The sequence below is a fragment of the Xenopus laevis genome, chromosome 2L (assembly GCF_017654675.1).
Source record: "Xenopus laevis strain J_2021 chromosome 2L, Xenopus_laevis_v10.1, whole genome shotgun sequence".
Classification (NCBI taxonomy): domain Eukaryota; kingdom Metazoa; phylum Chordata; class Amphibia; order Anura; family Pipidae; genus Xenopus; species Xenopus laevis.
This window is the reverse complement of record NC_054373.1, coordinates 159,720,956-159,748,525: the sequence shown is the minus strand read 5'-3', so window position 1 is coordinate 159,748,525 and position 27,570 is coordinate 159,720,956. Positions and strand designations below refer to the sequence as shown.

The 27,570-nt window shown below is 38.4% G+C and overlaps 1 protein-coding gene across 2 annotated transcripts in view; it reads left to right on the top strand.

The window, feature by feature from the left end:
• The window catches only part of frem2.L (FRAS1 related extracellular matrix protein 2 L homeolog), a 133,712-nt gene that overhangs the window by 36,415 nt on the left and 69,727 nt on the right, over positions 1–27,570 (top strand). For both annotated transcript variants that reach the window (XM_018247633.2, XM_018247634.2), the window contains exons 3-5: positions 18,547–18,693; positions 21,573–21,803; positions 27,133–27,258. In XM_018247633.2, coding sequence (XP_018103122.1) covers positions 18,547–18,693; positions 21,573–21,803; positions 27,133–27,258 — 504 coding nt within the window. The remainder of the gene's footprint in view (positions 1–18,546; positions 18,694–21,572; positions 21,804–27,132; positions 27,259–27,570) is intronic.

The following is a 27,570-nucleotide window of genomic DNA, read 5'->3' as shown; positions in this document are numbered from 1 at the left end:
CTGTAAAAAATTAATCGTTACAAATTCATGGTTAACTTACCTTTTAGCATGTCGCAGATATGAATCTAAGCAATCTTGCAACTGGCAAACATTTTCAGAGAGGAGTTGGCATCAGCTGTGCCAGTGCATTAAATACAGCATAAGTGTCCAATTCACTTGCCACAAGTCTTTAGCAGCTATTGAGGTGACATAGGAACCCTTCATCCAAGCTGGAGATTTCCCAGGGTTTTCTTGCATTAATGCAGGGATCCCCAACCTTTTGAACCCATGAGCAACATTGAGAAGTAGAAGGAGTTGGGGAGCAACACTAGTGTGAAAAATGTTCTTGGGCTGCCAAATAAGTGCTGGGATTGGCCATTTGGTAGCCCCTATGTGGATTGTCCACCTACATTGAGGCTCTGTTTGGCAGTGCACCTGGTTTTTATACAACCAAAACTTACCAGAAAGCCAGGAATAGAAAAATAAGCTCCTGCTTTAAGACCACTGGGAGCAACATACAAGGGGTTGGAGAGCAACATGTTGCTGATGAGCTACTGGTTGGGGATCACTGCATTAATGCATACGCTTGTGCTTAATTCATCAGGGCAGGCTGTATGGCAGTAAGTCAATGCATGTTCAGTTTTGCACCCATTTGTGCCCTTTGCACACTGTACTTTATACTTTCATTTGTTTGCTAAGGTTAGTGAATGCAAACTGATTAATAGACATGATGCCATGCTTGTAGGGCCAATAAGACTAGTACTTACCTCCCTAATGTCCTGTTTTGAGCAGGAAAGACCCGCAGTCCCACATTTGTACTGAAATGATCTGACTTTTTCTTTCATCTCCTGCACTGAACAGCCAGAAAAAGATACAAAGTTTCTAACTTAATTGGCTTTTGGCAGAGAGCCCAGAACAGCCACCAGGTGTACTAAGTTACTTTTGTAACAATTTTGAGATAAGCAAATTAGTAATTGTAACAATTAAGATGAAAAATGTCTCTTGGGAGAATTCACCTTCATTAGCAAAACTATAATAACTGATAAAAAAAACAGAGAAATGTGTTCAAACTTTCATAACCAGCCAAATATTGTAAAATGAACATGGTAATTAGGGGGTGTGGCCACAAAAATGGGCGTGATCAAAAATGTTGCTGCGCTGCACGCAGCAACTCTTTTTGTCCCTTTTTCTATTTCCAAAATGTTGGGAGGTATGCTAGCAGCTTAATTGGAGTTTATTTTATTGCCTGCATAATATTACAAATTAATTGTAAGGTGAATGGATTCTTTAAAGGATTAAATGGATTCCTTATTGGAAATGAAGTTGTGCCCAGTATACAGGAGGTCTCATAAAATGCACATCCATGAATTTTCTTTACCCAGGAACTAACCTTTTGAACATAAAATGCATTCATTACTAATTCAGTACCTACAAAAATAAGGGGTATTACTTTGAGGTCGTTCTGTGCTTGATCTGTAGCAATATCATGGTCTTAAAAGGATGTTTGGAACATCCAAGTGCTAAAATAACAGGCAGACCTGTTAGGTCTTGCAGGTTGATTACTATCTCCGATTATAATCTCATCCAATCCTACTGTGTTAAAGACAGGCTATGATCTCATCATAATGATGATGATATATGTTAATAGCAACTTTAGCCACAAAGATGCCCCAGCCACTGCCACTTCCTCTTTGGCTATAGATCAGAAGCTTGTCGGATGCTTTCTGTTTGCTTTCCCTCCCCTATCTGTCACACTATGAGTCAGTGTTTTGAACAAAGCAGATAATCTTACTATAGCAGCACCCCTGTAAAAACCTTTGTCTGAGGATTCTAGAACTTGTAGCTCCCATAAACAATAGATGCATTATTAAATATATGTCTCAAACCCTTGGGATTATGTAGAAATAAACCATTTTCTATCCCAACCTTAAAAAGAGAATCTAGAGAAGTAGATGCGTCATGTGATAAAAGCACGTGGCCTATAATGGCAGATGTGGCTAGGTTAGATCAAACATAAACCTCAGTAGGAGAGGCAGCTTCATCATTTGTGTCCATCCAAGACAAGAGCATAAGCTTCCCATTGACATTCTCTGTTACGGTTGTCTGATGAAAGGCGGCCTTTCCCGGTGAGCCTAGGACAATGATGGTGAAAGAAGAGTGTTTGGGTTACAGAACAAGGGATGTGAGCTTCAAGAGACCTTTAATTGGGCTCCTGTCAAACATGTTAGGGAGGATGATGGTTCTTTTGCTAATTTAAGAAAGCCTTGTTAAAACATTACCAATATTATAATATTTGCGTTATTTGTGAACTGCAATTTTTGTTGTACTCGATTATTTTAGCCTCTTGCATATATTTTCAGAGATATCCAAACAAAGGCTGAGTTTTAGGTAGGGATGCATTAATTCAATACTATTTGGCCAAATACTGCATCCTCCACAAAAGAATCCAGCCAGATACTGAAATCAATCCAAACCCTATTTCACATATTCAAATATAAGAATTTTTTTAAAAAAATCATTACGTTCAACTGTATAGTCAAATAACTAAGAGATTTGGATTCAGTTCAGATGAACATAGAATCCTAGATTCAACGCATCCCTGCTTTTAAGGGACCCAGCAAATTATAGCATACATTTGACTGTTATACTTATTCAGGTTGGTTAAATCTGGGCTAGATTATATAGACTGCATTGCATGCAGTAAACCTATTACAAGTCCCTCTCATTAACGGATACATTGATTATACTGTACATTCAGACAAACAACGACTGAATAAGTAACTTGGGGTGAGACATGTAACCTAAATGAACATGACACATACAAGGCAAGTGGTAGGAGAGATCAAAGGCATCTGATTTTTAACATGGTGGGACCCTGCTCAAGTTTTAGTGTCCCAGTGGAAACACCTTCTGTGGTCTATGGGAGAGAGTATTGATCTAGACTGATTATTAGGTTTTGGTCATTTTTGAAAGCAGAAGCTCAGATGAAATATGAAATGGAAGCTCTATAGCACATGTTGAATGCGTCCATTCATTCAACTGGAGTGGACAATCAGATCACAAGAAGTGTTGCCCCACCAGGTTACAGGATAACCCTTGTAATATCTGTGGGTGTTTTTGGTCCATCATATAATGGGTGTCAAGAGGAAAAACAACCCAGCAGTTATGGTGTATTCATTGTACTGCTTTCTCTTGTGGTGATGTGTGCTCGATTACTTCCCAAATGCAGTTCTCACCCCTGTGTGTCATGATGGCATAACGTGTGCCATTTTTGCTTGTTTTGTACTATGACATTTGCAGTTTATTATCTTTGCTCTTATATTACTTATGATTGCACCCTTGTGGAACATAGTTATTCAGGCGCAGCAAGTCGCGGCTCCGTACAGCTTTCAGTGTGGTGTATGTCAGAGGTTCAGAGAGATGAAGGAGAATGCCAAAGTGACTGACAAAGTAGCTGACATACGAGTCATCACCAGGGACCAACCAAAGAACCCTTTAAGCTGGAACATCATGCTTGAAATGGCCATTCCTTCTCCTGTCCCCTGCAGAGCTCCTCACAGTGTCAGACTGGCCCTCGGGGACACCAGGAAAACTCCCAGTGGGCGCAGGTGTCAGTGGTCCCTCGTGCTGCTAAACATTTGGCTTATTTCATGGTCATTCCTTATTTCTATGAGAACAAAGAGGCTTAATAGATGAAATAATAGATTATAGTATGTAAAGAAAAAAGACTAGGAGAATAGAGGTTGAGTGAGGAGAGGAAGAAAATAGTACTGAGAGTAGACCCAGAGTCTGAAGTTTTTTGGTGGGCCCTTGGTCTAAGGTTTTTTGGTGGGCCCCTGGTGTCCCAGTCCAACACTGGCTCCTCATTAATCTGTATATTCAGCATTTACCCTAGGCTGCCAAATATCACATGGACCCCTTGGTTGTAGATAAATGTACAAAGGGCTTATTATACTGTGTAATAATTATTAGTTATTTGCAGTATACACATCAGAGGTGTCCTCTCAGTACCTGCAGTAAAGATGTTGGTAGCTGGAGGGCTGCATATTAAACCTCATATATAAAATGTCTCCCAGTCTGGATAAATTCAGATTTGGTTGGGACCAGCCTTGATAGCAGAGGCCTTAAGTCTTCTTTGCACTTTCTGTACATCACAGCAAGGCATCTTTGTTTGTTCAGAATATTTGCAGATGTCTGTAATGCATATTCATCACGCCCCATAGCCAAAAGGCATGACTGCAAGCAAAGTCCTAAGCGCATTTCAGCAGGCGCTTGTGTGGTCTCTTCCCATCTTTCCATCAAACCAACCATTAGCTCATTCACCTGATGACAGTTGCAAAAGTGCAAACATTACCTGTGGGATACCCTAATTGCTGTGACGATTGAAAAAAATGCCCTGCCAGTTATATATAAAAGTATATGCAATGTGCAGCTCCCACTAAAAACGGGCAATCTTTTCTATAACTCCAAATCATAGCTCAGGCTTTAGTAAAGATGTCATTACCAGCTTTATAAAAGTAATTAGTGGTTTTTACTTCGGCACTCTCTTCCCGTCTAATCCTTTCTTTGAACTTCTTAAAGCCGGTGCCCTTTTGTGGCAGAAACCACCGTAGCATAGCTGGGCCACACTAAGGTGAAACACATGCCTACTGTGGATTATATATATCCCCCAGGATGAGATTTTAACCCCCACGCAGTTTTTCATTAATTTCTTGGAAACAGTTAAATGAAAAATATTACAGGGAAATGTCACAGTGTTGCCCTCTAAATCACCCACCGTATAAACATCCATGGCATTATTTTCTATTTACTGCCCTTTTAGTTACATTGTTCATACATCATATACAGATACAGTATGGGATCCATTATCCAGAATCCCCTTATATAGAAAGCTTTAAATTATGGGAAGCCAATCTCCCATAGAAATAATTTACATTTTAAAAAATGATTACCTTTTTCTCTGTAATAATAAAACAGTACCTTGTACTTGATTCAAACTAAGATATAATTAATCCTTTTTGGAGGCAAAATGATCCTATTGGGTTTATTTAATGTTTAAAGGGATACTGTCATGGGAAAATGTTTTTTTCAAAACGCATCAGTTAATAGTGCTGCTCCAGCAGAATTCTACACTGTAATCCATTTTTCAAAAGAGCAAACAGATTTTTTTATATTCAATTTTAAAATCTGACATGGGGCTAGACATATTGTCAGTTTCCCAGCTGCCCCCAGTCAAGTGACATGCTCTAATAAACTTCAGCCACTCTTTACTGCTGTACTGGGAGTTGGAGTGATATCACCCCCCTCCCTTCCCCCTCCCCCTAGCAGCCAAACAAAAGAACAATGGGAAGGTAACCAGACAACAGCTCCCTAACACAAGATAACCGCTCCCTGGTAGATCTAAGAACAGCACTTAATAGTAAAATCCAAGTCCCACTGAGACTGATTCAGTTACATTAAGTAGGAGAAATAACAGCCTGCCAGAAAGTAGTTCCATCCTAAAGTGCAGGCACAAGTCACATGACCAGGGGCAGCTGGGAAACTGACACTATGTCTAGCTGCATGTAAGATTTCAAAATTGAATATAAAAAAATCTGTTTGCTCTTTTGAGAATTGGATTTCAGTGCAGAATTCTGCTGGAGTAGCACTATTAACTGATGCGTTTTGAAAAAAACATGTTTTCCCATGACAGTATCCCTTTAAATGATTTTTTTAGTATATAAATTAAGGGGGCTATTTGTTAAATCTCGAATTTGCCACATGTACTTGCATCCAAAGCTACTCCTTGCACTCCCTTATAGTTGTGGTCAGTGCCGGTGCATCCATATAACCAGTCTAAGGTTCTCATTAAATTCATTTTCACTTTTTTTCTGGGCTAATAATTATGAATGCATTGATAGCATTTTTATATAATTTGATTCTAGCCGTATCACAATGCATCACTTTTGTATTGGGACTTGCGCCCTGGATGCACAGGAGCTGCTGTCTTCATTCAGAGTTATGATAGACATATGATAAATTCACTTCATTTTGCTTATAAAGACCTCCAATGCTTTCTCCTTGCACAATAACCTGCCAAGATGTAGAACTGAGAGGCAATAGGATTTTTTTGGAGAAAATAAATCTGAAAATGTATCTGTAGTATTCAAAGAACATGCGCAATTAATTTTTGCCTACATCCCTAAATATTCACAGTAGAAATAATTAGTTTTATTATAATTAAAATCAATATAATTATGCACAAATAAATGAAACTGTCACTTCAGGTTTTCTTAGCTAATACACATACAGTGTGGGCAGGTTTTTTTTTTTTTGCTGCTCTGTATTATTATATTTTTTGTCCTTGTTATGAAATTTGTCATACTCTAGCCCTTTAAATAGGGAAAAGTTTGGTCTGAAATGAAAAAAAAAATCCTTGGACTAAACTGTCAGAATTAGTGAACTGAAACCATGATACCTTCCAAGAACTCACAGGCGCTTCTAAGTACAACCAGCATGTTCGTTATTTCATTCCTAGGTTGGATTCAGCTTGGAATTTATGTTTTTCTTTTAGGAATTATAGTTTAACTTCGCTGAGGTATGAGCACCTCTATAGCCAGTCTGTGCCACCTTCAACATCAGTGATTTCTTCATCATTTACCCATGGTTTAGTAACAGGCCTCATGTGAACCTTCTGTATATTGACATCTAGAACAGCAGATAATGGTTTTTGACGCATTGCAGGATGTGTTTTGAATTTACAAATATGACAAAAAATGTTTTTGTTTATAGTGTAATATCAAAAGGGTAATTTATGAATGCTGTTGTAACCTGCTTGTGCTGAGTCGGACTGGAGGGGCCGAGGCCCACTAGGACTGCTGTCCTAGGGCCCCCCTCCGACCCCCGATCCCCTACTGTGATGCGCTAAACCGCTCCGGCGCCACACGCATGCGCAAACGGGGACACTCGTGCGCATGTGCAGATGGCGATGCACGGCTCTGAAGAATTTTTTTTATAACTCAACCCCAATATCGGGAGAGGGGGTCAGTCCAACACTGTGCTTGTGTAGACATTTTGGTTAAGGGCATTCCTGATGTTTTGCCATTGCCTTATGATTAATATTTCTGTCTAAGCTTCCTGTCTAAGCTGAGAGCAAGAATGAAGCAGGTCCTGCTATGTTCTAATAAATGTACCAAAAGTTTCTGTCGTTTTCAGACTGCTTCACCTGAACTAACACAGTAGAATCATTTAATCATTGCTAGCCAAGCAGTATATCAGAAATGCATTGCAGTATACAATGTGCAATTTCCAGACACAAATCACCATGTTTTTTACATGCAATTCAGCAAAGGAAAAACACTTTTGTAACAAAGAGCAAAGAGATATAGCACGCTAAAGGTGTTGAAAAGTTTGTTAGGCAGAAAAATCTGTGGGTGTGGAATTGTTAAATTTAGGAATTTACAAAGAACAGATCAGCCATTAATACTAGAGAAATTCAATTTTTACCTTTACTACTACATACTGTATGGTGAAATGTGAATTTTGTATTTCTCTGCCAGGGGAGATACTTTTTAAGATAATTCAGGGTACATATAATTCGTTTAGTATCAGAAATATTTTAGTTTTTTTCCTATTCCACTCAATAAAATGTTAGAGTAAAGAGATTGTACAGCCCAAACTGTAGGCAAACACCGTAGCTTAATCTAAAGGCTGTACATGAGGGATCTGGAACAGTCTCCAAAGATTTAGATTTTCTATGAACATTATTAATCTTAAAGCAGGCACTAATTAATCTGAAATAGATTAAAAATAGCTCCAAAGAACACATAAGGCATTTACTCCAAAGTTTCCAGGGACACATATGGCTGATACATTGCCAAGACGCCATGGTCAATGCTAGAGCCAGAACAAAGAGAGATGTTGATGAAGAAGATTAAAGAAAGGCATTGCGGGGGGAGGGGTATTATTATGAATGCTAAAAGCTAAAAAAAACAAAAAAAAAACGTTTTTTTTACTATGAAATCTGAATTTTTAGTGGAAAAAAAAACTCGAGTTCTATTGTACCCCTGAGGCTGCAAAAAGTCAGAATCCAAAAATTTGCCATCTCAAACCTGCCAAGGTTGTATATAAGTCAGTGGGAGAGGTCTCTATCCTATTTGGAAATTTCTGTGTTCTGTGCTGGAATTAGCCTGAAGATCCAACTATTTCTGGCTTTTCGGGCAAAAATCCTAAAAATTCGGGCTTTTCAGCGAAAAAGCCTGAAAAAATCCAGCAGTTCGGGAAAAAAATTATATGATTCTGGTTTTCACTCAATTGTATCGAGTTTTTCTCCGATCCAATGAAGTCGAGCTTTTTTAATAATAAATAAGGTCAAATCGTGGATTCTAGTTTGGTCTGACTTTTTTTAACTAAATAATCAGAAATAAGATTTTGATAAATAACCCCCTGCAAGAAACATTTTTGGAAGCTTAGAAAAGTTACAGTCAATATTAGAATAGCAGCAGGAATGCAGGTCTTATTGGGCCCTTATTTGGTGTTGGCCAGCGCCAGGTTTAGCTGTATAGATTAGTACATGTATGGAAGTATGGAACCTGTTATCCAGAATGCTTGGAACCTGGGGTTTTCGGATAACGTTCCTTTCCGTAATTTGGCTCTTCATACCTTAAAAGCCTAGTAGATAATTATGTAAACCCAATAGACTGGTTTTGCATCTCATAAGGATTAATTATATCTTAGTTTGGATCAAGTACAAGGTACTGTTTTATTATTACAGAGAAAAAGTTTTGGAGCTTTCTGGATAACGGGTTTCCGGATAACAGATCCCATACTCTGACTAGAGAACCTTGCTTGTGTGGCTCACAGCACTCTTGGTCTTTAAACTGTCATTTTATTCCCCTGCACCCTGTATATGTATTATATGTTATTATAGGGCCAACATAGTACCCATCCATGTTGCAGTCTCCCCTCTGGAAGTGCCAGTGAAAGACATACTGTAACTTTTCTAACTTTTCTATGCCTTGGATTGACTTTGCCATGCATTTTTATAAGCAGGTTGCTTGAAATAAATACCATGGCATGTCCTTGTATCTCACTAGGCAGCACTTGATAAAGGGGAACTGTCGCTAAAATGAAAATTTAATATAAGCTTCATCATACTAAAATAAGAAACTTTCAATATATAATCAATTATATAAAACATATACTTATTAAAAATTCTATATCTGAATTAAGCAAGTTTATCTTCACTATTTCAGGACGTGTTTCTCTTCATTCTGTCTTCATGATGGAGTTGGGTGTCAGATTTTCAGTATATCTTTTAGGGGTGACTTCCATTCCTAGCAGAGCTATTAGAGCTCATTTAAATAACTGATTCCAGTACAAAATAACTCAAAATAACTGACTTTAGCACAAATTCTGCATGTAGAGAGACAGGATTTCTTTTGACTTTAATAGAGTGAGCTCTAATACATCTTCTAGGCAAAAGGAGCCCCCTTAAAATATATATTGGATTCCTGCATGAAGACAGAATGAAGAGAGACAGATGAGTGGGTGATAATGAAAAGCAATATGATTATTTCAGAAACAGTTCAGAATTTTTAATTGATTATATTTAAAAAATGTCTTATTTCAGTATGATGAAGCTTAAATGAAATTTACATTTTTGCATTAGTTCCCCTTTAAGCTTAATTACTGTCTAAGGCAGGAGTTCGAGTTAGGTGTAGTCCAAGGCAATAAGGCCATAAGCTACACTGGCAACATTTTCATGGCTGAATGATTCCCATGCTTTAAGACCGTGATCCCCAACTAACATGTTGCTCTCCGAACCCTTAGATATTGCTCCCAGCGGCCTCACAGTAGGTGCTTCTATGTGTATTTCTGACTTGAAGGCACGCTTTAGTTGCATAAAAACCAGGTGTACTGTCAAGCAGAGCCTCCTTCAGGCTGCAAGTCCACACCTACCAGTAGCCAATCACAGCCCTTATTTTGCACTCCTAAGACCTTTTTGCATTTTTGCGTTCTCCAACTATTTTTACATTTGAATGTGGCTCACGCGTTTAAAAGGTTGGGGACCCCTGTTCTAAAAGAACCACAAGTACCTTGATGTGTCTTCCTATTTCATTGCATTGGCCTTATAAAAGAGTGATTCCTATTTGCCTTGGATTATTTTCAGACTTCCCAATGAAATACAAACATTTTTACTCCTATAATTTTTTTTAATATGATGTGCATATGAATTATTTTGTTGATTTATCATCAATTATCAATTCTCTCCATTGTCTACTTCAGCTCTAGTCTGGTCTGCAAGCCCATTATTTTGTTTATCACTGGAGCCCTTTTTGCTTTAATTTCACGCTATCATCCATTACTAATTAGTATGCTGATACTTTTGCATTAGCCAGCAGAGCAGAATAGAGCTGCCATTTTAATTGCTGTCATCTACCCTGCAGAATGGGCTGGGACAGCACGTGTAGATATTATTGCAAACAATAATATGCATTGCAGGTAATAATAAACTGAGATTTGAAATAGAAAATAACTTTTTTCACTAAGCAGCTCCCAGTAATGGCAGTGCCCTCAGTTTACTCAGCTATAAAAGCATAAGATGCAATGGAAAGGGCAATGCAACCACTTATAACAATAATATGATTTATCGACAATAATTCTACAATGTGTGATCATTCACAATTGGGAAAATGTTGGGCATGGAGATAAATCCCTCTCACTTGGAGCAGAATTGCCTTCAGTAATGTTCTACAAGTTTTTGTCTGTAAAGGTGGCCATAGACGTACAGATAATATCGTACGAAACAAATTTTCATATGATATTCACTGCGTGTATGGTGGATAAAAAGCCGACTGATATCGGCAGAAGGCTTGGATATCAGTAGGCTTGTTGATGGACGGAAAATTTTGACTGGGTGCCTTTGAAGGCACCCACACATCAGCCATTGTTAGTGCTGAATTGTCAGATACAGGCAGAATTCTATTGTTTCGATCTGTATATCTGACGATTCAGCTCTACACGTGTGTATTGAAACGAACGCTCTTTCTTGGAAAGGTTTTTTTCAAGAAAGATCGCAATTGTTAAGTCTATGGCCACCTTTAGACCAAAGTTGTGGTTGTTTTACTCCCAAGTCTGAAATGTTTTTGTGCAGACTGACATGTTATGAGTTAGCAATGCTCATGAGGCCTGTCTATGTTGCAATGAAGGTACTTCGATGACTAGATATGGTAATTTCTGTTCTTGGAGACAACCTTTACTCCTTCACACCACTTTTCCCTTACAGTATCAGGTCCTGTCTCCTCTCAGTCTTTATGCTTGCCAAGGAATGTTAGGAATCTGATCAATGTAATCAATAGCATGGAATGCATTCCTTGGTTTTAGTGATTTACCTCCAAATGGCCTAAAGCACAAAAATCCTAGTTAATATTTATGAAGCCTGCATGCCACACATATAGCCCACTAGAATTAATCTTGCTTGCCATTCCTGTTTAATGGCTACGGCTAATATTTTTTCCAAGCCAGTTACATCACGACATAGACAGACAACTCTTGTTTTCACTCTTACAATAATTTGACATTGGGCAGGAAATAGTCTGGCGCCACCGATGGAATTACACTGTCGTGTGAACATATACCTGCAGGCTAGAAGATTTTTTTCCCCTCCAGAATGCATATCCAGAGGTTTAACAAAGAGCTTGTAGGCGCACAGTGTGTATTTATGTCTTTCTTACCCAGGTGTTTTCTCAAGGAACTAAAGCACAGGGTGTGGACGTCGGCATTGACAAATGATTGAAGTGCGTTGTTGTAATGCCCCAACTTGTCTGGGATATCTTATCCTGGCTGGCTTTTGTTTATATGTTACTTGTCATTTAGGCCTAAATATCAACATGGCACTGCTTCTCTGCTGCCTGTACGACACACCAGTTCTACAGAGCAGTTCTTTTATGCAATCGTATAGCAGGTGTGGGTGGCTTTTTGGTGTTGTTTTCAAGCTAAAAGGACGTAACTGCCTTGTGAAGGGGTGTTTTATTATATACCCGTATAAAAAAGCTATTGTTGTTCACCTTCCAAACACTTTTATCAGTTCAGTTGTTTCCAGAGTGTTTACTTGAAGTAATAACTTTTTTCAGTTGCTTTCCACTTTTTATTTTTTACTGAGACAAAAGGTTACATAGTTAGTTAGTTACATAGTTAAATTGGGTTGAAAAAAGACAAAGTCCATCAAGTTCAACCCCTCCAAATGAAAACTCAGCATCCATACACACACCCCTCCCTACTTTTAATTAAAATTCTATATACCCATACCTATACTAACTATAGAGTTTAGTATCACAATAGCCTCTGATATTATGTCTGTCCAAAAAATCATCCAAGCCATTCTTAAAGGCATTAACTGAATCAGCATCACAACATCACCCGGCAGTGCATTCCACAACCTCACTGTCCTGACTGTGAAGAACCCTCTACGTTGCTTCAAATGAAAGTTCTTTTCTTCTAGTCTAAAGGGTTGGCCTCTGGTACGGTGATCCTCCTTATGGGTAAAAAGGTCCCCTGCTATTTGTCTATAATGTCCTCTAATGTACTTGTAAAGTGCAATCATGTCCCCTCGCAAGCGCCTTTTTTCCAGAGAAAACAACCCCAACCTTGACAGTCTACCCTCATAATTTAAGTCTTCCGTCCCTCTAACCAATTTAGTTGCACTTAGTCTCTGCACTCTCTCCAGCTCATTTATATCCCTCTTAAGGACTGGAGTCCAAAACTGAACTGCATACTCCAGATGAGGTCTTACCAGGGACCTATAAAGAGGCATAATTATGTTTTCATCCCTTGAGTTAATGCCCTTTTTTATGCAAGACAGAACTTTATTTGCTTTAGTAGCCACAGAATGACACTGCCCAGAATTAGACAACGTGTTATCTACAAAGACCCCTAGATCCTTCTCATTTAAGGAAACTCCCAACACACTGCCATTTAGTGTATAACTTGCATTTATGTTATTTTTGCCAAAGTGCATAACCTTGCATTTATCAACATTGAACCTCATTTTCCAGTTTGCTGCCCAGTTTTCCAGTTTAGACAAATCACTTTGCAAAGTGGCAGCATCCTGCATGGAACCTATAGTTCTGCACAATTTAGTATCATCTGCAAAAATAGAAACAGTACTTTCAATGCCCACCTCCAGGTCATTAATAAACAAGTTGAAAAGCAAGGGCCTAGTACAGAGCCCTGCGGTACTCCACTAACAACACTGGTCCAATTAGAAAATGTTCCATTTACCACCACTCTTTGTAGTCTATCTTTTAGCCAGTTCTCTATCCAGGTACAAATACTTTGTTCCAGGCCAACATTCCTTAATTTAACCAGTAACCTTTTGTGTGGCACTGTATCAAATGCTTTAGCAAAGTCTAAGTAAATCACATCCACTGCCATCCCAGAATCGAGGTCTCTACTTACATTCTCGTAAAAAGAAATTAAGGCACCACATTAGCACTCTCTCGGCACTATGCCAGATCTCAATGAATCCTGAAAAATGAAGTAAAGAGGTTTGGCAATCACAGAGCTAAGCTCGCTAATTACCCTGGGATGAATACCATCTGGCCCTGGACCTTTGTTAATCTTAACATGTTCAAGTCTCTTTTGAATTTCTTCATGTGTGAACCATGCATCATTAGTTGTATTACTAGAATTGGGACTGAAAAATGAAACTTTAAAAGTATTATAAAAACTGTCACAGATAAAATAAAAATTGGGGAATGTAATGCTTTGTTATTGCCTAAAAATATTTGCAAACAATTGCACCCGTTTGCGATCATGTTTGTGCCATTTTTGACTGATTAAGACCTCAATGACTTCTTCGCAAAGTTTGCGACCAAACTGCTTTTGCAAAACTTTGCAGTGTATGTAATAATATTTTGCAATCGCCAACCGTTTTTTGCAACAAAAACAAAACTCCAGTGCAGGTGTTAATGGTTTGCAGTGTGCTATTAAGATTTGCAATGCAATAAAAGCCTAATGAAGAATATTACATTGCGACAGGCGAATTTTTATTTGCAAAGTTTTGCTCTTTGAAAAAAATATAAAACATTCCCCCCCATACAAAAATGATTTAAACATTTAATAAACTCAGTAGGCTTGCTTTAACTCCACTAAGGATTATTTATATCTTAATTGGGATAAAGTACAAGATACTGTTTTATTATTACAGAGTAAAAAGGAAATGATAAAAATTGTAATTATTTGATTAAATGGAGTTTAAATGAAGATGGCCTTCATGTATCCTCTGGATAACGGATCACATACCTGTAGCTATAAACAGTGCATAGAGGCGGTGCCAGGTCAAATCATTAGTGCACCCCAGGCACAGCACTGTCGCCAAACCACCCTCCCCCTTGGTATGTGCACATTCGATTCGGTGTGTGGACATGCTCATTTGGTCTCTTCAAATAACGTGCAACAGGAGGGAAAGGCAGGAATTCCTCTTCAGGAACTAGGGACAGCCAGGGAGAAGAGGTACGTGCTTGGCACCCCTTTACCGTTGCGCCCTAGGCATGTGCCTCTTCTGCCGACCTCTAGTTCCGACGCTGGTCACTTGCAAAAATAATACATTGATAAAATGAAAAATATAAAATAAGATAAATCTGCCTCTTTGAATATGGGAAGCTTTATGGAATTAGCTTGTTGGATCTTTTTCAGGGCACTTATGTGAAGATGTATTAATTGTAGAGCCAGAGAGGAAAATTTCCCATGGAGTTTTAAATGGTGCAAGAAGTATGCAAAATAATCTGCCTCTATGGCTCAGTCATCAGATAGAGTTCAATGAAGACTAGTGATACAGTAGTAATTGCAGTCTCTTTGCTTGCCTACTCCGAGGTTGGAGCCAAACAAAGGGAGAAGGGAAGGTTGGCAGTCACCAATCAGAATACCCCGAGCTATTCCTTTCCTCCAGACCATTGAATTAACACTAAGGGGCAGATTTAATAAGTAAATTTGAATGTGAATTTTCAAAAAACAAATTTGTGTCAGAATTTACACATTAGAATTTGAATCCCCCAATTTGAATGTGAGATCACACCTCGACCATGGAAACAGTTTTATTTCGAATATTCACCACCTAAAACCTTCCGTGTTCATTTACAAGTCTGTTGAACCATTTGAATATGTTAATTGCCTTCTTGACATTTTCAGAGGGAAAACTCGATTCGAATTTTCAAATCGGAACTATTCGATCGAATATTAGATGTTCACATTTTTTCTTAAATAACCTTCAATTCAAGTTGTGAATATATTCTAATTTATTCAAGTAAAAAATAATAATTCACATAAATTCGACCTTTCATGAATCAGCCCATAAGTACTGTCTTATAAATAATATATTTTAGATAAAATTTGTATTTTAGGACATTCATTCTAGAACAAAAGTTCTCCCAAGGTTTCCCGGACCTGTTCTGTTCCCCACCACCTTCTTATGTTTGCATTGCAGCAATAATATTTAACCACTGTAATTCTACCTTAAGCGCCATTATTAGCATTTCTAAGGCTTGACAAATAATGTGATGTTTTTAAATGCGTGTGAAAGAATGAACGAAAGACAATCTCGTAGGTTGTGTGAGATGTATGATATTCCATACAGTTTATAACCTGAAATGACTTGCCAGTACTACGGCTCATTGAAATCCACTGCACAGCCCTTGTGCTTGTGTACTGAACCCTCTGTTGATAATCTTATTCCTGCACATCCTCTGCAGACGTCATAGACTCTATGCTCCTGTTACTGTTTTTATGGCACTGAACATTCAGCAAAGGCTAAATGTAACTGGATGCCAGTTTCAGTGCATGCCAGTCAATGGAGTAGGCTAAAAATACATCGCTTGGGTTGGCTTTCTAGTCTTTGTGTGAGCACCAGTTTCTGCTGCTGTTTAGAAACCAGGCAGGGTTGGGGTCACAGTTAAAGGGAATACAACTCTCATATATTTATGGTTAGAATAAGAGATACCTTTGCAAGATATATGAATGTCTATGCATGCTATGAACCAACATATGTGATCATCCCTGTTGCTGCTTGGCTTGGCTTTTGCAATGACCAACATTTCTTAGAGTTCACACCACCTTGGTTTCTTCTCTAAGTGGACTATCAAACTGTCTGAATTCCATCCTTCCCATCGTAAATGCCATTTAAGCTTTACACTGATCCCATCCATTCCATACTGATATAGAGACGGCCTTTCTCATATGGAGTAGCTGTCCACACACCTTATACAATGGCTTTTTAGGGTTAGGATTAATCACTGGCATGTCCCATCCAGTAACTGAAAGCTTTTATGGCATACATATGGACAGGCCTGCTGAACTGAGTGATAGCAAAAGGAACTGATCATCATTCCTGAAATGCACTGAAGCATTAGCCTTTAACCCTTGTGGTAAAAATCTAATTCTTTATTCATCCCAACAAAGGGTTTTTCTGCAGGAGCATTTGCCATGTGATAAGAGTCAGATGCTGAGATTATCCACCATCAACTGTAATATTGAGACAGAACTTTTGCACTACTCATCTGGGCATTTTAATCTACAGGTATGGGACCTGTTATCCAGAATGCTCAGGACCTGGTGCTTTCTAGATACCAGATCTTTCTGTAATTTGGATCTTCATACCTTAAGTCTACTAGAAAATCATGTAAACATTAAATAAACCCAGTAGGTTGGGGTTGCCTCCAATAATGATTCATTAGTTGGGATCAAGTACAAGGTACTGTTTTATTATTCTAGAGAAAAAAGGGAATCATTTTTAAAAATTTGGAATATTTTGATAAAATGAAGTCTATGGAAGACGTTCGTTCCGTATTTTGGAACGTTCTGGATAATGGGTTTCAGGATAATTTATCCCATACCTGTATTATTATTATTATTATGCCATTATAGGCCATAATCCAGATTTTCATGGTAATCGGACATATCCAAAGAGTAGGATACAATAGAACTATATATAAGGTTAACAAAAGCCGTCTGTAGATGGTGTGCTTTTGGGAGCACTATTACCTCTGCTCAATTAAGCAGTATGGCAGCTTTCAATGAGAAAGTATTTAATGTAATCGATAATGTATATCTTTGAAGTGTGCCGTCTATATAATATTACAGTTTTTCAAAGTACTGTATGAAGTTTCCTTGTAAGAGCATTTTCTGATGGGTTTATAATGAAGCTAAAAGAGGCTTTGTTGAAGTTTTCCTTATGCGTTAGCTGAAAAAAAGGCAAAAAGAATATAGATAGAGACACTGAAAATATAATCCCCACTGAAGTCCCGAAATTATATACAGCTAAAAGGGCAAATGCAAAGCTATTTTTCCTGTGGAAGATAAAGAAATCAGTGATGCATTTCCCTGTCTTTTCACGAAAAGCTTAATTGGTATAAAGAAGGGGAAAAAAACCTAATTGTATTTCATGTCTTCCTTTTCCGGCTTTAGCTGATAAGACTTTTCTCATTATTAATTTTCCAAAGAATTCAGGGTAGCTGTGCATGCATGATTGGCGGCTGACCTAAATGGGACGTGCACAATTCATGGTTTCTCTTGCTTTTGCTAAGAACAATTGTTGTTGCCTTTCAACCTTGGAAATGGGAAACATATATACAGTATATATTTAGATAGATAGATAGATAGATAGATACTGCTGGTTGGGTTTCATTATAATAATCAATGCCAGGGGGCTATAACTAAGTGTTTATTTATAGGCAGAAAAGGTAGCACAGTAAACACGTGTGGAGCTTCACTAACATTGGCCCATGTTCAGGTCCCTTCAAAGGCACCAGATACAAAGGCCCCAGATACAAAGGTGCCAGATACAAATTTCCTGGCCAGCCCAATCGACAAGCCGACCGATATCCAAGTCTTCTGCTGATGTTGGTGGACATGTCTCCCAATAAACACTCACTAATGTTTGTAAAATTCGTTTCGTACAATATTATCGGTGCGTCTATGGCCACCTTAAGTTCTCAGTGTGTGATAACATTTACCCTTCTGATCTTTGCCTTCCAAACTTGGCCTGGTAATTCCACCTCTAGACTATAAACATTTAAACACCTACTCATGAATCTGTATGTGCCTGCCACAACTTTCTGGGGTATGTACATCCAGACTCCATGTTTCCATTGGTAAGCTTTATCTTCTTATAAGCTGTATGAATCCTTTTAACTTTGCCTTTTGGTTAACCATCATTCTTTACCGTTTCTGTGTCTCGTTAATTATACTGTAACTCCTGTGTAAGAATTTAGAGAACATTTGGTCAGGGCTGAAGATGCAACAGCTATAGAATAGCCAGGAATTCAAGTGCACTGCACAGTACTGTAATATTGAACCCATGACTGCCAACTCTTGGCCTGGCTGTCCCACAAGAGGTGAATGCTAGCAGTCTTGGCATTCTGGTTATTTCGGTGAAGATCTAAAGATAAGAATATGTTTTTGCAAAATTGAGGACATTGTTGTTATGTTTTAATATGTACTGTGTAATCATGTATGCTGTTCTCAGTAGATTCAGCTGTCTAACTTGAAGTTTCTGTAATGTAAACATGTTTTTGCTTTTTATTTTATTTATAGGAGGGAATAAGCTAAAGAATCAGAACTTCCGGCTGAACTGGGCTTGGATTTCCATAGAGAAGGAATACTATTTGGTGAATGAAGATGCCAAACATTTAGAGGTTATATTGAAGCGTAGAGGGTACTTAGGAGAAACATCATTTGTCAGTAAGTAGAATTTCTGCCGTATTGTTTATTTATTGGTATGATACATAAATTGTCCAACTGAGGACACATTCTGGTAGTTTCTGTCTGCAAACGATGGTTTTCACCCTTTTTGAGTTAAATCCACCTTTACGGTACAACATTTGGTTGTACCATAAATGTTGCCCACTTTAGGTCATAACATAGTAACAGAAAATGTTGTTCAGTCACCTTTATATAGCTTTATTACTAGATAAATATCTAGAAGTCCTGAGGATAACTCTTAAATGTTCACCTCGAAAACTTTATGGGCCTTCAGGTGGAGCTTCCAGAAGCATCTAGAAGAACATATCAGTGTTTGCCCAATATTTATGGCTGTTACAAATTACAGTTTAATTGGATGCTGTAAGTTCAAAACCAAAGTAGGATATTGTTTTCTTCCAGAGAGTTAATGGATGTAACTAACATGCAATGGGTTGGCCAACCTAGCAAAATGCATGCCAATTATATACATATTTTTGTTATAAGATGGTAGCAATGGAAAGCTGCCAATGAGTGCATGTTGAGAATACTTGGAACTCTGGAGCCACCACTGTAGTACTTGCCCAAAAAAACATGGTAACATATAACATATAAAATGAAACTCTGGTTTCGTGGCTGCCATATTGGAAGACCCCCCCCCCCAAAGAGCTGTAAATTGCTAGAGAAGGTTTATCACGGCTTAGCCTGTGTTCCCTGAGGTGCCGTTCCAGTTGGCTAGCAAATGAGAATTTGTAGATATTAGAGAAGTGGAAGGAAGCAAACATCAGCAAGAATGCAATGCTTGCCAGGAATTCTGCTGTGAACTGATTTCGTCAAGTAGTGACATACCTCCTGATTCCCTGAAATAGTCTACTGTATTTATTTTTCAGACTTTTTGGCAGCCAGAGCTGATACAAGAGGTGTTGAAAAGTAATCAGTAACCAATGAGCCAAATGGTAGAAATGAACACACTATCATGTTCTACAGCCTGACATTTATTTTTGGCTCCTGCTGGGTGTTTTTCAACAAATTCTGTTAACGGGCTGATTCACCAGTCACAGTTCCTTTCATGATCACTCCGGGAATCGGAGAAGGAGAGAGCGGCTGCCTCGTAATCTGTTATTGGAGATTTTTCTTCTTCTAAACTTAATGCTGATTGGCATTTTCTCCAGTTTGAGCATTGTATAGGGCAGGGATCCCCAACCTTTTTTACCCGTGAGCCACATACAAATGTAAAAAGAGTTGGGGAGCAACACAAGCATGAAAAAGTACATTGGGGTGCCAAATAAGGGCTGTGATTGGCTATTTGGTAGCCCCTATGTGGACTGGCAGCCTACAGGAGGCTCTACTTGGCACTATACTTAGTTTTTATGCAAATAAAACTTGCTTTCAAGCTTGGAATTTAAAAATAAGCACCTGCTTTGAGGACCCTGAGAGCAACATCCAAGGGGTTAGAGAGCAACATGTTGCTCACGAACTACTGGTTGGGGACCACTGGTATAGGGGCTGGGCATTTCTAATGCAGGAAAGTACATAAATATGTCACGGCAGGTCAGCTCCTGAGAGCTTTAAGGGCACACACCAGGTACATAATCTCCACTTCACTGTGCCTGTAGTTCTAATGGGAGGAAGCAGTGGAAAACATCATCATCAGCTTATCAGCCCCATTGATCAGCAAAAAATACAGCTCCTTATGTTTTAGGCTTCTGTTCCAGCCCGAGGCCACCACACAGCCCTTTGGCAGGGAGGATCTCTGTCCCCTAAAAATGAGCAATATATAGTATTAAAAGCATTTTAAGAGGGGAGGGGGGGGTACCCTCTTCTCATTTGTGTCTAAATGTGAATGAATACTTGGAAGGAAACCAAGTTTTATAGGATAAGGGGCCTATTTACTAACATTCGGATTTCCTTTTTTTTCCCGAATCGTATTTTTTCTCTAAAAATTCAAGTTTTTTGTAAAGTTTCTATAAAACTCTAAAAATGTGAGATTTATTAAGTGTAAAAACCACAAAAAACTCTAATATAAAACTTCTCCAAGTAAAAACAGTTGAGGTTCTATTGAAGTCAATGGGAGCTGCATTGATCCTATTGGGCTTTTTTCTTAGCCATTCAGACTTTAAGAGGTTTTCGGGGGGGGGGTGGGTTTCCCACTAGTAATTATATGAAAAACTAAATTTTTTTGAGGTTTTAGAGATATTTGTATTTTCTGTTCCAGCTTTGGGAAATCCTACTAGTCTCTTAAAGGGGTGGTTCACCTTTCTGTTAACTTTAAATATGATGTAGAGAATGATATTCTGCGACAGTTATCATGGTGTGTATATATATATATATATATATATATATATATATATATATATATATATATATATATATATTAGGGATGCACCAAATCCAGGATTCGGTTCGGGATTCAGCCAGGATTCAGCCTTTTTCAGCAGGATTCGGCCGAATCCTTCTGCCTGGCCAAACTGAATCCGAATCCTAATTTGCATATGCAAATTGCGTGACTTTTTGTCAGAAAACAAGGAAGTAAAAAATGTTTTCCCCTTCCCACCCCTAATTTGCATATGCAAATTAGGGTTCGGATTCGGTTCGGTATTCGGCCGAATCTTTCGTGAAGGATTCGGGGGTTCGGCTGAATCCAAAAAAGTGGATTTGGTGCATCCCTAATATATATATACTCCTTTGTTGTCAGTTAGGTAGCTATTTTTAAAGACAAAAGTGTAGTTGAAATTACAAAATGAAATAGACACTATATAATAATCGATAAATAAATACAAAAAGGTGATCAGATTTGATTGCATTGTGTTAAGCATCACTTTCTTATTTACAAACCACTATACCCCCTATTCTAACATATTTCAACCCTCTCTTGCCTAAAGGTATTGGTACTGTTGATGGGACGGCAGAAAAGGATAAAGACTTCAGAGGGAAGGCCCAGAAGCAAGTGCAATTCAATCCCGGCCAAACAACCGCAAGCTGGAGAGTGCGCATTCTGACTGACGGCGAATACGAAGAGTCTGAAACATTCCAGATTGTTCTGTCGGAGCCTGTTATGGCTGCTCTTGAATTTCCAGAAGTTGCCACTGTGGAAATCATTGACCCTGGAGATGGTAAAAGCTACTTTCCAAGAGTGATACTGTTTTATAACATTAGATCTCCAGAATACCTTAATGACTTAAATTTGGATACGCCATATTTAAAGGGAAACTCCACAAAAAACATAACTTGAGCTTTTTGAAAAGTAAATATAAATGCAAGCAACTTTGCAAGATACATCAATTGAAAAATATGCAGACTTTTCATGATATTTAATGGTTTCTGACAGTTCCCTAAGCCTAGCCCCCTGCTCTCCTGCTGATGCGTCTGACTACTTTGCTGAGCTGGCTGACTACTGTTACTTTGTATCAACAGTCAGCTTTCTTTAGACTGCATCCTCCAAACCCCACAATTCCCTCCACACGTGATTTCAATAAGGAAAGGAACATCACAGTGCAATGCATTGTGGGTTATGTATTCCTGCATGCTGTCTGTAAACTGTGGAGAAGTTGTTACAATTTGTAACATTTAGTCCCTCCTTCCCAGCCAGGATTTCAAATGATGCACAAAAAGAAGAACTGTTAAACAGCTGGATTTCAGCATAGAAATGGCATTTATTCATATTTTTTGAAGAAACAGGAAACTGTAATGGGTATATTAGGGGTTTCTGTGTTATGTGGGCCTCTTTATCAAATTTTGGTTGATTGAATTGTATGAAAAATCAATATATCTTTCTCACTTTGGCCATCGTTATATTCACAAATGAAACACATAGGGAATATTTATTTAGTAAAAAACTGTTTCAGTGGGTGCTTTGAATTCATTTTTAGAATGATGTAGACAGTGATAATCCCAGACAATTTGCAGTTGGCCTTTGATTTAGAATGATATAGCTTGTTGTCCAGCATCTCTCCAGTTTGGAATGTGAGCAGCTATGTGGTTGCTAGTGTGAAATTTAACCTAGCAACCAGCCAGTGGTTTGAATGAGAGCCAGTTGAAAATGTGCTAAGAATAGGACATTCTATATAGCATACTAAAGAGGTAAAGTACATATTTAAATCTCAGCCGTTGTGCATACATCAGAAGGCAGGAGAAGGCCTTTTGAGCTTTCAGTATTATAAGAAGTAGTCATATCTTTAAGGGGTAGGTTCTCCTCTAAGATAACTTTTAGTATGTTATAGAATAACTGCTTCTAATCAACTTTTCAATTTTCTTCATTATTTATTTTCCATAGTTTTTAATTATTTGCTTTCTTCTTCTTCTTCTTTCCAGTTTTGAAATGGGGACACTGACTAAAAAACAATTGCTCTGTAAGGCTACACAATTATTATTAATATTGCAACTTTTTATTATTCATCTGTCTTTTCAGACCCTCTCCTATTTATATTCCAGTGTCTTATTCAAATCAATCCATGGTTGTTAGGGTAATTTGGATACTAGCAACCAGATTGCTGAAATTGCAAACCGGAGAGCTGCTGAATAAAAAGCTAAAAAACTCAAAAACCACAAATAATAAAAAATTATTTCAGATGATTGTCTCAATATCACTCTCTACATCATACTAAAAGTTAACTCAAAGGAGAACAACCCCTTTAAATTTTAGCCCTTGTATATGCATCAGAAGGCTAAGGAGCTAAAAAGTAGTCGTATTCTTAAAAATGTATTATACTACTGTGCACAGTTCTAGAGTTGAATTAATAGAAGAGGGTATTAAACTGATTAAAAACTATAAAAAAGACAAGTTATTCAGGATAGTGGTGTTTTACTGGGTGTGTAGGAGCACATAGCACAGGACTAAGGAACAGAGATTGCAAAAGAAGACTAAGCACTAAGCAGAGCATTTACAGCCCCGGCTGGTCCCAGAGAAAAGCATAAAGAATGAAGTGTCATGTTTAGAAAGCTGCAGATGGACTAGTTTACGTAAGGTGATTCATGTAAAGGCTTTGGAGTGAAGAAGTGATAAAACAAGAGAGAAGATAAGTGATAAAGAAGGCATGCCTTGGCACCCAGCCTACTCGGCATCTGTTTTTTATTTCTGCACTTGGATCAAGACAAATGCTAGAATCCCATCGGGCAAGATTAGAAGTTGTAGAAGGAGTTTGGGGGCTGTTTTACACTACAGTTTGTGATGATGGCTGCTAGGGAAGTTATATACTCCCCCCAAAGCTGTTGCTGAAATACAATTCTCAGCCGACTGCTTTATATTGTGAGATGTCGATCATCAGCAATTGAGGGGATTATTTATACCAGTTATGGGTGGGCAAATGGCAAGAGGTTGTCTGATTGAGCGTTATGAGCATCCCACTCATAGCAACGTCTGTAGGACTGGGAATCCCCTCACTTCTTATTTATTTTGAAAATGTTTTATTTGATTTTCATATTAAACAAGTAATAACATTATGACAGCAAATATTATGCAGATGAAGAAAGACATGTATTCAATATGATGGCATAGTGAGATTGAAAACGGAATACAATTTTAAAGGAGAAGGAAAGGTTAAAACTAAGTAAGCCTTATCAGAAAGGTCCATCTAAATATACCAGTAAACCCCCAAAGTAATGTTGCTCTGAGTCCCCTGTCAAAAGAAACACTGCATTTCTTTCCTTCTATTGTGTACACATGGGCTTCTGTATCAGACTTCCTGCCTTCAGCTTAAACCTCCTTGCCCTGGGCAAGAGCATGCTCAGTTTGCTCCTCTCCCCCCACCCCTCCCTTCTCTGCTGTAATCTGAGCCCAGAGCAGGGAGAGACTCAGGCAGGAAGTGATGTCACACCATGTTAATACTGCAGCTCCTATTCTAAACAAACAGAGAGTTTCTAGAGCTTTTAACTCAGGTATGGTAAAACATTCTACAGAATAAATATAGCATTCTAGCTTGCACTATTGCAGCTAATCTATTGGCAATAAAATCCCCCCGTAGCTTTCCTTCTCCTTTAAGAGACTGACAACAATAAACTGAAAATAACAAAAATTAACTAAGCCAGTGGAATTAAACATATTGAAAGAAAGAAAAATGTCCATTCGTTGACTGGAATGTCTGAACACGTAACTTACAAATGAAGAAACCGTCCTATTTGTTTACCTGAATTAGACCCCTTTATACTTTCCAACACATCGGGCAAGAGAAGATCCGCTGAGTGGTGGATTAGTCAATATACAAATGTGGAGAAGACAGTTGATATAAGGGTTAGAAGCAATAGTTGTGTATTATATACAGATGAGTACCCCGCGTCATTAATGGGATGGTTCACCTGTAAGTCGGTTCACCTGCCAGGCAACCCCACAATATTCTTTTGCTAAACTACAACTCCCTGAATTGACCTGTTGGCTATCCTTGTTAGTTTATATCCCACTTACATTTCAACCCTGCTGAGAGATAGAATCGATTTTAAAAGCTCACGCTGAGCAACCAAAGAATTTGTGATATTAGCAGTGCTTGTCACCTCCCACATAACATGTGTTTCCTTTCAGCACTTGCCCAACTGCATTATCAGCCCGGGGGCTTCTCACATCAGAGACCTCCAGTTTATTTACAGATCTCAGCAGTGCTGTGAATGATGGCCTTTCTTTCATTGTGTAGTCATCCATTACGACCCAATTACCCATCGAGGAACACTCAAAGTTAGCGTAATGGGGATATTTTAACATTCCCTCGAATATATTTTTGTTCTTGCAAGCCAAAAATGCTCTTTCATATACACTGTTAAAATCAGTGAGAGGTGGGTGGGTCTGAAAAAGTAGTTAATAATGTGTTTTATTACAAAATGCTGTTGGTATATATGTGGAAAATTTGCATTGTGGTTAAAAAAACATGACACCTGTGTTCATAAATGAGCCCTAAATGAGCTATGGCATTTGTTGTATGGACTGGTTTTAAAACATGTGTTTGTTTACACACGCGTGCAGTTTACAGCAGAGCAGTCCTAGGGATATGGCAGATAGGGGCAGCTGCCATTTGCCCTGAGAGTCAGTGGTGGATCCAGTTCTGAATGCACATTCAACTGCTTATTAAAGGGATACTGTCATGGGAAAAAAAAATTTCCAAAATGAATCAGTTAATAGTGCTGTTCCAGCAGAATTCTGCACTGAAATCCATTTCTCAAAAGAGCAAACAGTTTTTTTTATATTCAATTTTGAAATCTGACATGGGGCTAGACATTTTGTCAATTTCCCAGCTGCCCCGGGTCATGTGACTTGTGCCTGCACTTTAGGAGAGAAATGCTTTCTGGCAGTTTGCTGTTTTTCCTTCTCAATGTAACTGAATGTGTCTCAGTGGGACATGGGTTTTTACTATTGAGTGTTGTTCTTAGATCTACCAGGCAGCTGTTATCTTGTGTTAGGGAGCTGTTATCTGGTTACCTTCCCATTGTTCTTTTGTTTGGCTGCTGGGGGAGAAAGGGAGGGGGTGATATCACTCCAACTTGCAGTACAGCAGTAAAGAGTGATTGAAGTTTATCAGAGCACAAGTCACATGACTTGGGGCAGCTGGGAAATTGACAAAATGTCTAGCCCCATGTCAGATTTCAAAATTGAATATAAAAAAATCTGTTTGTGCTTTTGAGAAATGGATTTCAGTGTAGAATTCTGCTGGAGCAGCACTATTAACGGATTTATTTTGAACATTTTTTTTTTCCCATGACAGTATCCCTTTAAGGGAGGGCACACTGGATAGCTTGCCCTGGCCCATCAACTTCCCTGCTCAAATGGACATTGTGATAACTGTGTAAGGCTAGTGGATCACGGGCAATGGGAAACAGTTACATTATTGGGATACACACTTTGCTTGCAGTATAGTTTGAGAGTGGAGAGGAATGGAAATACATTAGACAACTTTTGGCAATGATTAGATACCCTGGATTAACAACAGCAGTGATGGTCCAAAATAAGTGACTTGTACCTACTGATAATGTAAGGATCCTTGTAAGGGTGCAATATCATTACATCTTTGCAGAATAAAAAGCGGGCTGTTGTGATCAAATACTTATCTCCAAATTACTTGGATAGAATAGACAACACCCTTCTTCAACTCAAATGGATCATGGGTCTTTGACTCTTAATCGATCAGTTGCATAAATAGAAGGTTGTTCATTGTCCGGCCAATTTTACACTGTAAATTAGAAAATTAGGTTCTTGAACAATGACCAGTGCATCAGGTTCTATGAAATGGGAAGGGAAATACAGCAACACACCAAGTTAATTAATACTAATTATGCCCTATGCTAAAACAAATGTAAAAAAGGGTTTTAATCTCCAACCCCCACATAGAAGTAATTCTGCTGTGAAATACTTGATTCAATACATCCAGGATAGATATTTCGAGCCTAAAGGATGACCGTATTTTGCATGTTTTGGTTTTACATCCAGTTCAGCCATTTACAGTGATCTTTTCTATTTTTCTGCAGAGTCAACTGTGTTTATCCCAGAGCCAATTTACAAAATTGAAGAAGACATTGGGGAGCTGTTTATTCCGGTCCGGAGACGTGGAGATTTGAACCAGGAAATGATGGTTTTGTGCTATACACAGCAAGGTAAAACTTTACCTGCCTGACCCTTTGATATAATCTCTTTTATGGAAAGGGCAATGACACATAGGACTTTGTGCTATAAATGTTAATTCTCAGGCGATAAAATATTTGAAATGCCTTGTCATTGCCGCAATGTAAGTCACCACAAGTCATGTAACTGTTCAAAATTGCCCCCAATGTTATTATGGAGAGATTATGTTATATGCAGATTTTACCCGCAGTGATTAACATTGCATACAATAATACTGTGTTACAAATGTTTTGTCCCCCATAATTTAACCCAGGTAGCAAAAGTGCCTTGTGCCTCAGTTCATC